Raw genomic sequence first — 15,217 nt, 5'->3', positions numbered from 1 at the left:
TCCGTGTGTCACAAAATTAGAATATTACTTAAGGCTAATACAAAAAAGGGATTTTTAGAAATGTTGGCCAACTGAAAAGTATGAAAATGAAAAATATGAGCATGTACAATACTCAATACTTGGTTGGAGCTCCTTTTGCCTCAATTACTGCGTTAATGCGGCGTGGCATGGAGTCGATGAGTTTCTGGCACTGCTCAGGTGTTATGAGAGCCCAGGTTGCTTTGATAGTGGCCTTCAACTCTTCTGCGTTTTTGGGTCTGGCATTCTGCATCTTCCTTTTCACAATACCCCACAGATTTTCTATGCGGCTAAGGTCAGGGGAGTTGGCGGGCCAATTTAGAACAGAAATACCATGGTCCGTAAACCAGGCACGGGTAGATTTTGCGCTGTGTGCAGGCGCCAAGTCCTGTTGGAACTTGAAATCTTCATCTCCATAGAGCAGGTCAGCAGCAGGAAGCATGAAGTGCTCTAAAACTTGCTGGTAGACGGCTGCGTTGACCCTGGATCTCAGGAAACAGTGGACCGACACCAGCAGATGACATGGCACCCCAAACCATCACTGATGGTGGAAACTTTACACTAGACTTCAGGCAACGTGGATCCTGTGCCTCTCCTGTCTTCCTCCAGACTCTGGGACCTCGATTTCCAAAGGAAATGCAAAATTTGCTTTCGTCAGAAAACATGACTTTGGACCACTCAGCAGCAGTCCAGCTGGTGTCGGTCCACTCTGTTTCCTGAGATCCAGGGTCAACGCAGCCGTCTACCAGCAAGTTTTAGAGCACTTCATGCTTCCTGCGACACCCTTTTGGGCGCGCGCAAAAGTGTGTCGCGCGCGCGCACGAAGTGGAGAATCAGCGCGCAATAACAGTTTTTATGCGCTCGGATTTTTGGCACTAATGTGACGCCATAACACCCGTCCATTTTCCTGTGACGTCACATACTGAAGCCAACACAAACAAACATGGCGGAAAGAACAGCAAGCTATAGCGACATTAGCTCGGATTCAGACTCGGATTTCAGCGGCTTAAGCGATTCAACAGATTACGCATGTATTGAAACGGATGGTTGTAGTGTGGAGGCAGGTAGCGGTTGCTTACCGTAGAAGAAGAAGCGTTTCCTCTTCTACGGGGGCGAGTGCTTACCTTGGCGGTTGCTTATCGTAGAAGAAGAAGCGCTTCCTCTTCTACGGGGAAAAAAGATGGTGGCTGTTTACCATAAACTTTATGAAAATGAATATTAATATTAATCCATATATAAGGCGCACCGGGTTATAAACCGCACCGTCAGCTTTTGAGAAAATTTGTGGTTTTTAGGTGCGGCTTATAGTGCGGAAAATACGGTATATATATATATATATATATATATATATATATATATATATATATATATATATATATATATATATATATATATATATATATATACATGATTAGGGCTGCAACAACTCATCGATTAAAATCGATTATCAAAATAGTTGGCGATTGATTTAGTCATCGATTCATTGGAACTATGCTAAGCGCATGCGCGGAGGCTTTTTTTTGTTATTTTTTTTTGTTTTATAAACCTTTATTTATAAACTGCAACATTTACAAACAGCTGAGGAACAATAATCCAAATAAGTACAAAAACAGTACAAAACAGGCTACGTCTCATGAGGTGGAGGTAAGCTAGCCAATGATGTGTCATGTGCAGCTCACGTGACGACATCGTCTCATTGCTGGAAACATTGGAAAAATGGCGCAAGAAAACAGTACGGATAGTTTAGCGGAGAAACATCTTGAGGTTATTGCTTCAATGGAGAAAAGTGTACGACCTAAGTGGTCAAAAGTGTGGCAACACTTCACTTTAAAGACTTCAAAGAAGAGCGTTTCCTGCAAAATGGCACGGAAGTACAACATTGCTTCAGGAGCACCTGAAAAGGAAACATGTTGGAGCCATGGATGAAGGGAAGAACTCACAGTACGTAACTTTTTAAGTCCATAGTGGCAACAGGCATTCATGAGTTCAGCTTTTTTGTGAGTAACGTTAATGTTATGCCTTTGTTGCAACGCGGGGCTGATCATGTGTCTCCGGCACACTTGACTCCGTTTTGAGAGAGAAAACGCACGGTTACTAATTTGGAAATAAACGTAATGGACAGAAATATCTCAGGTTGGTTTCATAATGGATCAATGTAGCCGGGCCCGATAAAGCTATATAAATATATTTAGATTTGAGTGACGTTTTAGTATAACTAAATGTTATGAAGGTGCTGGAATATTTCATGCTGTTATTCAGAGGCAGCCTAAAATGAATCCTTTATTATTCACAACAGAAACATGTACAATATCTGATTCAGTTCTGATCTGATGAGTTACATTTCTGTTATTATTGGTGTATGCTGCATCCCCAATGTCCAGAACATGGTGCCAGTATGCTGTTTTTTTTCCATAAAATACTGGAAAGGATAGAAATGTAGTTTGTCTCTTTTATCCGATTATTAATCGACAGATATATATATATATATATATATATATATATATATATATATATATATATATATATATATATATATATATATATATTAGGGCTGCAACTAACGATTCATTTGATAATCGATTAATCTGTCGATTATTAGTTCGATTAATTATATATATATATATATGCATTTATATATACATATATATATATGCATATACATATATATATATATATATATATATGCATATACATATATATATATATATATATACATATATATATATATATGCATATACATATATATATATATATGTATATATATGCATATACATATATATATATTTATATATATATATGTATATATATATATATGTATATGCATATATATATATGTATATATATATATGTATATGCATATATATATATATATATATATATATATATATATATATATATATATATATATATATATATATATATATATATTAGGGCTGCAACTAACGATTAATTTGATAATCGAGTAATCTGTCGATTATTACTTCGATTAATCGATTAATAATCGGATAAAAGAGACAAACTACATTTCTATCCTTTCCAGTATTTTATTGGGAAAAAAACAGCATACTGGCGCCATGTTCTTTCAACTTGCCAAATAAAACAAGGAACATGTTACAAAAATGCACACTTTTGAGACCCCTGCTATAGATAATAAAAAATTAAATCTGATAAATGTATGGATAAAAAGCAGAGCCTGACGACGCATGCGCGTTTAACACAACTCTCTCGCCCTCTCTCTCTGTCTCTCCCCCTCCCTCACCAATGCTGCTGCACGCACAATCCATCCATCCATCCATTTTCTACCGCTTATTCCCTTTGGGGTCGCGGGGGCGCTGGAGCCTATCTCAGCTACAATCGGGCGGAAGGCGGGGTACACCCTGGACAAGTCGCCACCTCATCGCAGGGCCAACACAGATAGACAGACAACATTCACACTCACATCCACACACTAGGGCCAATTTAGTGTTGCCAATCAACTTATCCCCAGGTGCATGTCTTTGGAGGTGGGAGGAAGCCGGAGTACCCGGAGGGAACCCACGCAGTCAAGGGGAGAACATGCAAACTCCACACAGAAAGATCCCGAGCCCGGGATTGAACCCAAGACTACTCAGGACCTTCGTATTGTGAGGCAGATGCACTAACCCCTCTGCCACCGTGAAGCCCCGCACGCACAATTTGTTGTGTTATTCAAAATGCCGGACATTTGAGGCATTTAAGAAATTCCACCCGACAGTCCCGCAAAAGAGGACATGTCCGGTGAAAAGAGGACGTATGGTCAGGACCTAGCCCGGTCGCTGCTAGCATGCTAGCAGCTAACGGGCTAGGATAGTCTGATCATACGTCCTCTTTTCACCGGACATGTCCTCTTTTGCGGAGCTGTCAGGGCGGAGTTTCTTAAATGCTTCAAATGTCCGGCATTTTGAGTATTGTTTACACAACGTACAGTACGCTACTTAATATGTCCGTGTGAAAACTCGTTCAGTACACTTCCGCACCGAAACGAAACCCTCGTACCGAAACGGTTCGATACAAATACACGTACCGTTACACCCCTATTATTTTGATTATTGTTTCTCAGCTGCTTGTAAATGTTTCAGTTTATAAATAAAGGTTAAAAAAAAAAAAAAAACCTAGCCTCTGCGCATGCGCATAGCATAGATCCAACGAATCGATGACTAAATTAATCGCCAACTATTTTTATAATCGATTTAATCGATTAGTTGTTGCAGCCCTAATATATATATATATATATATATATATATATATATATATATATATATATATATGCATGTGTGTATATATATATATATATATATATATATATATATGTATGTGTATATATATATATATATGTATATGTGTATATATATATAATATATATACATGCATATATATGTATATATATATATATGTGTGTGTATATATATATATATATGCATATATATATATATATGCATGTATATATATATATATATATATATATATACACTGTATATATATATATATATACAGTGTTTCCCACAGGACAGGCATCTATTTGTGGTGGTGTGGTCGAGGGGTGGGGGGTGGCGGCGGAGATGACCAAGAAGAACGCGGAGTTGGAATATAATTACAACACTTTATGTACATATTTATATACAGATTTGAACAATTAGTTATTCACTGAAATATATTTATTAATTGTGGTTCTTACAAAAAATATATCTTATAAAATATAAAAGCTAAAATGTCTCTTAAAGCTCTGCCCCTTTAATTAGTGAATACTAAATAATTTAACTTTAGCCTACTACTACAACCATATTATTTACCAGCAACATGAAGTGAAACAGAGGCAGAGGTGTCCTGCCACAGTCAGTCAACCTCCTCCTCCTGCTGCTGCTGAACAGGTCGCACCTGTGGTCCGGACTGTAGGCCTACCTCCTCTCCAAGTCGAGCCCTTTTCGGCCGTTGAAAATATTTTTCTATACTCATCTGTGTGAAGGAGTGAACATCCAACATTAGAATTTATTACTAACGATCAGAACTGCTCTATGTACAGTGCCGTCTAACCTTAAGCGGCAGCAGCTCAACACATGCAGGGTTCAACGTTAAGGTTTTTTTCTACTTGCCCGACTTCTCAAATCTACTTGCCCCAATATTTTTACTTGTCCTGCCTAGGTTTTTTTCTGGCTGTGTAGTGCTCATGGCTTATATCTTACTAAAATCCTTCTCGTTGACTATTTACAACACTACACAGTATTTATTATTATTATTATTATTATTATTATTATTATCTATAATTACATTTAAATGGCATTGCATACATGTAAAATTAAATGCTATTTCATATTATTTGACCAGTAGCAGTTACACCCATCTGAACAGGTCAGCCACCTGTTTAAAGCCCGATCACAGTTGAAATCTTGAAATGAAGGGCCTTTAATGGCCAAAACATTAACCTGGACAACATTTTAACAGCTGGTTGGCTCAGATTGTATTATTTTCATTGCATTCACATGCTGCAGTGGACAGTAGACAATTTAGCTTCAGTCCATGTGTGTTTATTGACAACAGGGTTATAACCTGGACACGTTAGCTCGTCGGTATGAAAACAGGTGACTGTTATTACGTGCGTCTGCCCCGGCCCCCGAGTCAAACAGCGGCGGTGTTAATGAAGCAGCGTCAGGCTGCTCACCGTCAGTGAAACGCTCGGTGAAATCGCGGATTAACGTTAAATATATGACGAGCCGCGAGCGATGCAGCTATAACCTATCTACCTATAACTTATATTACCCTCGTATTTTGATCCTTTGTCGTCTTCTTCTTCTTCTTCTTCTGGCCCACCAGGTGAATTAAGTGCTATTGGCGGAGTTACAATGCATAGTAGGCTACTGCCACCTACTGCACCGGAGTTGTAATTACAAGATACATTCACAGACAGAGTCCCATTGCTTTTATGAGCGGTCGAGCGAGTCAAAAGCCGAAAAATCCATTTGTGGCGGACGTAATTCTTTCGTGGCGGGCCGCCACGCCACAAATAAATGAATGTGTGGGAAACACTGATATATATATATATATATATGCATGTATATATATATATATATATATATATATATATATATATATATATATGCATGTATGTATATATATATATATATAAATATATATATATATATATATATATACGCATATATATATATATATATATATATACATGCATATATATATATGTATATAAACATGCATATATATATACACATGCATATATATATGTATATATACATACATATATATACATGCATATATATATATATGTATATATATGCATATATATATATATATGCGTGTGTATATATATGCATATATGTACAATATATATGTATATATATATATATATATGCATGTATATATATATGCATATATGTACAATATATATATATGTATATACATGCATTTATATATATATATATGCATGTATATATATACAGTGTATATGCATGTATATGTATATGTATATGCATGTATATATATATATATATACATGCATATATATATGCATATACATATACATGCATATACACTGTATATATATGCATATATATATATATATATATATATATATATATGCATAAATATGTGTGTGTGTGTGCATCTACACCTGACATCCACTGTAATGATACCATGGACAGGAGCGTATCTCGTCGATACTACTATAATTACATTTTTTTTTTTTGGCATCACATTGTACATATTTTAAAAAAAAAATGATATTATGTTTATAAACTCTGGAAGTACGTCCCTGGACACATGAGGACTTTGAATATGACCAATGTATGATCCTGTAACTACTTGGTATCGCATTGATACCCAAATGTGTGGTATCATCCAAAACTAATGTAAAGTATAAAAACAAGAGAAGAATAAGTGATTATTACATTTTAACAGAAGTGTAGATTGAACATTTTAAAACAGAAAATAAGTAGGGCTGCAACAACTAATCGATTATAAAAATAGTTTGCGATTAATTTAGTCATCGATTCTTTGAATCTATGTTATGCGCATGCGCAGAGGCTACGTTTTTTTCTTTTTCTTTTTTTAATAAACCTTTATTTATAAACTGCAACATTTACAAACAGCTGAGAAACAATAATCAAAATAAGTATGGTGCCAGTATGCTGTTTCCCCCCCCCAATAAAATACTGGAAAAGATAGAAATGTAGTTTGTCTCTTTTATCCAATTATTAATCGATTAATCGAAGTAATAATCGACAGATTAATCGATTATCAAATTAGTTGTTAGTTGCAGCCCTAAAAATAAGCAGATATTAACAGTAAAGGAACAAATAGATTAATAATTAATGTGTCCTTAAAGGGGAACATTATCACAATTTCAGAAGGGTTAAAACCATTAAAAATCAGTTCCCAGTTTTTTTCAAAATTTTACCCATGACGCAATATCCCTAAGAAAAAGCTTCAAAGTGCCTGATTTTAACCATCGTTATATACACCCGTCCATTTTCCTGTGACGTCACATAGTGAAGCCAATACAAACAAACATGGCGAATAGAACAGCAAGCTATAGCGACATTAGCTCGGATTCAGACTCGGATTTCAGCGGCTTAAGCGAAATTGAAGAAGAAACTGAAGCTATTGAGCCATATCGGTTTGAACCGTATGCAAACGAAAACGACGAAAACGACACGACAGCCAGCGACACGGGAGAAAGCGAGGACGAATTCGGCGATCGCCTTCTAACCAACGATTGGTGTGTGTTTGTTTTTAAGTGTTGTAATGTTTTCAAGCTAAATTATTGGTAAACACAGTTTATGTATAATAATTTACGTAAAACCGCGAGTAATGAATAATGTTTTCATCAATTAATATATTCTGTAGACATAACCTCATCCGCTCTCTTTTCCTGAAAGCTGATCTGTCCAGTTTTGGAGTTGATGTCAGCAGGCCAGGGAAGCTAGGGTCGATATTCTTCTCTTGATCATCTTCGGTGGCATAAGGGACGGTGTGAGCCAAGACATCCAGGGGGTTTAGCTCGCTCGTCTGCGGGAACAAACTGCCGCCATTGCTTGCCGTGCTACCGAGGTTCCTTTGTCCCTGAATTGTTCACACACTCCGGTAGATTCAATGGGGGTCTGGCGGCAGATTTCTTTGACTTTATGGTTGGAAATGCATCTGCTTTGAGTGTCGCAGGATATCCACACATTCTTGCCATCTCTGTCGTAGCATAGCTTTCGTCGGTAAAGTGTGCGGAACAAACGTCCAATTTCTTGCCACTTTGGCATCTTTGGGCCACTGGTGCAACTTGAATCCGTCCCTGTTGGTGTTGTTACACCCTCCGACAACACACCGACGAGGCATGATGTCTCCAAGGTACGGAAAACAGTCGAAAAAACGGAAAATAACAGAGCTGATTTGATTCGGTGTTTGTACCATATTTTCCGCACTATTAGCCGCACCTAAAAACCACAAATTTACTCAAAAGCTGACAGTGCGGCTTTTAACCTGGTGCGCTTTATATATGGATAAATATTAAGATTCATTTTCATAAAGTTTCGGTCTCGCAACTTCGGTAAACAGCCGCCATCTTTTTTCCCGGTAGAACAGGAAGCGCTTCTTCTTCTACGCAAGCAACCGCCAAGGTAAGCACCCGCCCCCATAGAACAGGAAGCGCTTCTTCTTCTACTGTAAGAAACCACCCGCCCGCGTAGAAGAAGAAAAAGCGCGCGGATATTACCGTACGTTTAATTTCCTGTTTACATCTGTAAAGACCACAAAATGGCTCCTACTAAGCGACAAGGATCCGGTTCATGAAAAGACGCAATCTCTCCATCCACACACGGATTACTATTTCACAGCAACTGATATTCCTGTGAACCGCACTGTGGATACAACGGGAGCACGTACGGTGAATATTCGCACCACAGGGAATGAGAAGTCATCCTTCACTGTGGTTCTAGCTTGCCATGCTAATGGCCAGAAACTTCCACCCATGGTGATATTCAAAAGGAAGACCTTGCCAAAAGAGACCTTTCCAGCCGGCGTCATCATAAAAGCTAACTCGAAGGGATGGATGGATGAAGAAAAGATGAGCGAGTGGTTAAGGTAAGTTTAAGTTTACGCGAAGAGGCCGGGTGGCTTTCTTCACGCAGCTCAGTCCATGTTGATATACGACACCGTGCGCGCCCACATCACGCTGGTTTTAATATATTATTAAAGTTTGACTGACCTATCTGACTGTTTTTTTGACATTCCTTTAGCGCAGTTAGATGCGGCTTACAACACGGGGCGGCTTATAGATGGACAAAGTTTTGAAATATGCCGTTCATTGAAGGCGCGGCTTTTAACCCAGGGCGCCTTATGGTGTGGAAAATACGGTAATGTGTTTGAGAAAATGGCGGATTGCTTCCCAATGTGACGCCACGTTGTGACGTCATCGCTCCGAGAGCGAATAATAGAAAGGCGTTTAATTCGCCAAAATCCACCCATTTAGAGTTTGGAAATTGGTTAAAAAAATATATGGTCTTTTTTCTGCAACATCAAGGTATATATTGACGCTTACATAGGTCTGGTGATAATGTTCCCCTTTAATAATGTTGACAAAATAGTAGGTAGATAAATGACGCAATATGTTACTGCATATATTTGTTTGTTTACTTACTACTAAAAAGACAAGTTGTCTAGTATGTTCACTATTTTATTTAAGGACAATAAGAAACATATCTTTATTGTACCCTCAATTTTTTTGTTAAAATAAAGCCAATAATGCAATTTTTTGTGGTGCCCTTTATTTGCAAATATTTTATGGTACCAAAACATTGGTATCGGGACAACACTAGAGCCTTATGAATGAAATTTGAGACATTTAAAAGTTTTGTTTCCATGATTTTCGTCCGAAAGTTCCTTCGAAAAAACTATTCCATCGGTTTGTCTTTGCATCCGATCGACATCCACCTCGATACATTCTTGGTAGTAGCGTCATTATCCGAGATCATTTCTGCTATTTCACGTCAGCGTAGCCATTGGAGACGTAATATTTGTCGTCTGTGCCAATATTGCAGCAGACATTACCGGTACTTAAAACAAGTTCAGAGGGCTAGGGTGACATCTTGGGGCAACCGAAAAAGGAATTCATTTAACCGCGCTAAAATAAAATAAGCCCCCCCCCCCCCTAGTGTACGGGAGGCACATGGCGTACAGTCGCATTAGAGGGAGTACATGGACACTTGGACTTCACACGTAGGTGTGATAACACAAAAAACATTTGAGAAATCAGACTAAATTTGTTCAAGACACTAAAAGAATGTCCATGAGACACTTCACACTAGAGATGCGCGGTTTGCGGGCACAACCGCGGAGTCCGCGGATTATCCGCGGATCGGGCGGATGAAATTTTAAAAAATTAGATTTTATCCGCGGGTCGGGTCGGGTGGTTAAAAAAAATTTGATTTTAAATAGATTCAGGCGGGTGGCAGTTAAACCAATTGTGAAATATATATACATAGTTAAATGTTGTTACCCACATACGAAAAACGAGCAGGCACCTGCAGCATATGCCACAACAGAAGAAAAAAAAGAAAAGAGATGGACACTTTTACGGAGCGGAGAAGGGACGCCTCGCCGGGGTCCGGGACCAAGGCCCCTTCCCCTGAGAGGGCCCCACCGGGAGCCGTAGCTGAGGCGATCCGCGAGAAGGGCTTGACGCACGTCCAGGGTCACCACCGCACCGACACCCCGCCTCGTCCGCCTTCGCCGCGGCCGGCGTCACGCGCAGCAGGTAAGCAGCTTACCTGCCCGCCACCCCCGTAGCCGGGGGCTCGTAACAGGGGTCACTCCGCGCGCTCCGCCCGCGCAGCTTACCTGCCCGCCACCCCTGTTGCCGGGGGCGCGTAACAGGGGTCACTCCGCGCGCAGTGCGCTCACGAAAGGGGTGGGGCTCACCCTGGTTGATATAGACAGCAGCTAGGACGGTGGCCATGGAGGTTGGAACCCGCTAAGGAGTGTGTAACAACCCACCTGCCGAATCAACTAGCCCTGAAAATGGATGGCGCTGGAGCGTCGGGCCCATATACCCGGCCGTCGCCTGCAGCGAGACGCGCTTGGAGGTGCGCTCAGTGCGGCTCCCATATGATTGCGCACTGGTGTGCGTCTGGGTCGTGACAGCGTGGCACGCGAATGTCTGTGCTGCATTGGATCAGTCTCCTTTCTTTAACAGGCAAAAGCTTTATAACCTCACTAATGCCTTGCATCGTCTATATTAGATATATAACAACGGGCGGATGCGGGCGGATGCGGTTCTGATCAAATGTTAGATCGGGTGGATTGCGGATGGTTGACGACTTTCTGATGCGGTTGCGGATGAAATAATTGCCTATCCGCGCATCTCTACTTCACACACATGCAGTACATAGAAGAAAGTGTGGAGCGAGTTCAAGGAGAAACAGCTCATGGATCATGTCTGAACTAAAGTGTTTGTGTCCTGCAGACGTCCAGCAGCTGACTGGTCATCCAGAAGAACTTCCTCCTCAGCCGCAGGGTGAGAGCTCCACTTTGAAGCAAGAGCGTCCATGGCCCCCCCACATTAAAGAGGAAGAGAAGGAACTCTGCATAACGCAGGAAGCTGATCCCACCAAGTTGCCACCGACTGTTGTCTCTGTGAAGACTGAAGATGATGAAGAGAAACCACAAGTAGACAACCTCTTAGCTCCACTATCAGATAGTGAGGCTGAAGACGAGGTTGAAGTAACTTTGAGCAGCGATACAGACTGTGAAGATGATATGAGGACTCACACTGACAACAAACACTCTGGGTGCTCAAAAAAGAAAAAGAGGGATAAAAATGGTTTGATTTTCTCGGCTTGTGGCTCCACTCATGAGAGCAATTTGACTGGACAGATGAGAACACACACAGAGGAGAAATCATATACTTGTTCAGTTTGCGGTAAAATATGCTCATGTAAGACAAGTTTGACAAGACACATGAGAACACACACAGGAAAGAAGCGTTTTAAATGCCCATTTTGCAGTAAAAGATTTTTACGTCGGAATCATTTGCCAAGACACATGAGAACACACACAGGAGAGAAACCTTTTAATTGCTCAGATTGCAGTAAAAGATTTTCTACGAGGTCCAGATTGACTGAACACATGAGAATACACACAGGAGAAAAACCATTCAATTGTTCAGAATGTGGTAAAATGTTTTCTCACAAGGGCACTTGGACAAGCCACATGGCAAGACACACAGGAGAGAAACCACTTAATTGTTCAGAATGTGGTCAAATGTTTTATTGTAAGTACACTTTGGCAAAACACATGGTAACGCACACATCAGAAAAACTGTTTAATTGCTCAGTTTGCTGCAAAACATTTGCTTCTAATGCCTATTTGGTAACACACATGAGAAGACACACAGAAGGGAAACAATGTGTGTGTTCAGTTTGCGAAAAAAGGTTTTATCGAAACGGCGATTTGGTACAACATATGAAAACACACACAGGAGAGAAACCGTTTAAATGTTCAGTTTGTGGCAGAGGTTTTGCCTATAAGTACGCTTTGCCAAGACACATGAGATCACACACGGGAGAGAAACCTTTTAGTTGTTCAGTCTGTTATAGAAGCTTTTCTTCTATGATAGCTTTAAAACAACACACAATGAAACACACTGGAGATTAAAACATTTGTTCAATATGTGGTATAAGACGCCCAAGAACTACACTTATGTTAAAGTACCAGTGGATTGGACAATCAAGTGTCCTCTATGTTGGAGCTATTATCTTATAGTTCCGATTTACAACTTTGTAAGACATACAAAGTTTGTGAGTAAATAGGTATGAACAAAATAGTATCAATCTCACTGAGATTCCCGAGCCATTTTGAGAGATAATGAGCTAGCCAGTCACGTGATCCATGATGTAGCGGTGGGAACCGTAGGTCCTCCCCCCATTAACAACAATGCAGACTTTGTGAGAGCCAACAATTACTTTGGGACAAATGGTGATCCAGAACCTTATATTTTTGAATATGTGACTTCGGAGGCTTTGTGCTTAACAGATCCAGCTTTAGTGAAACGCTAAGCATGGTGTAGCAATATTGCTAAGTGCTAAAGAAGAAATACAAACTAATATAATAAAATGATAGCATACTGTACAATGTTTGCTCTCACTGTGATGACGACTGATAGGATGTCCACATCTGCAGCCTTGACGCTGTGAACAACAGGAACAGGCTGTTCTGAAAACACCCCCGAGGACGCCTCAATGATGGACGCTTTTGACCTCCTCAACGACACCTGGAGTCGAACTTTTGCTTGCATGCAGATCGGCCTCAGTCTATGAACATTACATCATCACGCCCGAGACAATTGGGCACATACACACACATCTCCCTTGCCCCACCCCACGCCTTCCCGACCACTTGTTTCTCTTCGGGGTGATGGACGGCTGGCAGCGCTTCATAGCAGCAGTCGACCTCCAGGGTCCCAACCCTTTCCCCGCCCCTCTGTTGCGATTTGTCGTGATTAAATGTAACGTGTTTATGTGTGCATTGCATGGAGGTTTTTTCCCACTCCAGACTAGGCCCCCTTAGGAGCCCAGTCTAGATTGTATTTTTTCGCAGCGTTTTACCTTTTTTTTAAAAATCTTTTACGGGGCGCCTTTGGCGACCCATCAGCGTTCCTGTTCTGTAACCCTGTACACTGTTTGTTTGTCTCATCTTGAACGGGTTTGTGCTGAAAACATAGTTTTGTTATACTTGTGCAATGACAATAAAGTCAGTATCCTATCCAGAGGTTAATTTCGCCTCACCTAGTGTGTGTGTGTGTGTGTGACAATCGTTGGTATTTTATTATTATTATCTTCCAGTTGAGATGAAGAATGAATCATAATCCACACGAAGGGTTTAAGAAAAGTTGCCGTAATCTGTTGTAGTGTGTTTGTCCCCATCTTCGGTTAATACTTGAATGTCACAGAAGGTCGTCCTATTATCCAGATGAGACACAGGATTCATAATCTAGAATAACTTTGACGAGCTGAGACGCGATGCAGCAGTAGCAGAAACGGCATCAGAAACATTTTTCTTCTTTCTAGCAGTTTTACAGCTGTTGGCATGCATTTATGTTGCATTACTGCCATCTTCAGTTTCATTTTACAATTACATCGCAGTCTTCTATTTCTGGGGCTGAGGTTGCTGAGGTAGTTAAAAAGTTCCTCGGTGGCAAGGCCCCGGGGGTGAATGAGAACCGCCCGGAGTTCCTTAAGGCTCTGGATGCTGTGGGGCTGTCTTGGTTGACAAGACTCTGCAGCGTCGCGTGGACATCGGGGGCGGTACCTCTGGATTGGCAGACAGGGGTGGTGGTTCCTCTCTTTAAGAAGGGGTACCGGAGGGTGTGGTCTAACTATCGTGGGATCACACTCCTCAGCCTTCCCGGTAAGGTCTATTCAGGTGTACTGGAGAGGAGGCTACGCCGGATAGTCGAAACTCGGATTCAGGAGGAACAGTGTGGTTTTCTTCCTGGTCGTGGAACTGTGGACCAGCTCTATACTCTTGGCAAGGTCCTTGAGGGTGCATGGGAGTTTGCCCAACCAGTCTACATGTGCTTTGTGGACTTGGACAAGGCATTCGACCGTGTCCCTCGGGAAATCCTGTGGGGAGCGCTCAGAGAGTATGGGGTATCGGACTGTCTGATTGTGGCGGTCCGCTCCCTGTATGATCAGTGTCAGAGCTTGGTCCGCATTGCCGGCAGTAAATCGGACACGTTTCCAGTGAGGGTTGGACTCCGCCAAGGCTGCCCTTTGTCACCCATTCTGTTCATAACTTTTATGGACAGAATTTCTAGGCGCAGTCAAGGCGTTGAGGGGATCCGGTTTGGTGGCTGCAGGATTAGATCTCTGCTTTTTGCAGATGATGTGGTCCTGATGGCTTCATCTGGCCAGGATCTTCAGCTCTCGCTGGATCGGTTCGCAGCCGAGTGTGAAGCGACTGGGATGAGAATCAGCACCTCCAAGTCCAAGTCCATGGTTCTCGCCCGGAAAAGGGTGAAGTGCCATCTCCGGGTTGGGGAGGAGACCCTGCCCCAAGTGAAGGAGTTCAAGTACCTCGGAGTCTTGTTCACGAGTGAGGGAAGAGTGGATCGTGAGATCGACAGGCGGATCGGTGCGGCATCTTCATGAATGCGGACGCTGTATCGATCCGTTGTGGTGAAGAAGGA

At 41.2% G+C, this 15,217-nt stretch overlaps 1 protein-coding gene across 1 annotated transcript in view; it reads left to right on the top strand.

Moving 5' to 3' along the window:
- LOC133619167 (uncharacterized) overlaps positions 1 to 13,803 on the top strand; it is a 16,529-nt gene extending 2,726 nt beyond the window's left edge. The window contains exon 2 of the mRNA XM_061980081.2: positions 11,495 to 13,803. Within this exon, the coding sequence (XP_061836065.2) occupies positions 11,495 to 12,684 (1,190 nt within the window). The 3' untranslated portion in view covers positions 12,685 to 13,803. The remainder of the gene's footprint in view (positions 1 to 11,494) is intronic.
- Positions 13,804 to 15,217: the final 1,414 nt, after the last annotated feature.

This window comes from Nerophis lumbriciformis, linkage group LG20 (genome assembly GCF_033978685.3).
Source record: "Nerophis lumbriciformis linkage group LG20, RoL_Nlum_v2.1, whole genome shotgun sequence".
NCBI classification, from domain to species: domain Eukaryota; kingdom Metazoa; phylum Chordata; class Actinopteri; order Syngnathiformes; family Syngnathidae; genus Nerophis; species Nerophis lumbriciformis.
Note: the sequence above shows the minus strand (reverse complement) of the source record. Positions and strands in the feature narration are given on the sequence as shown.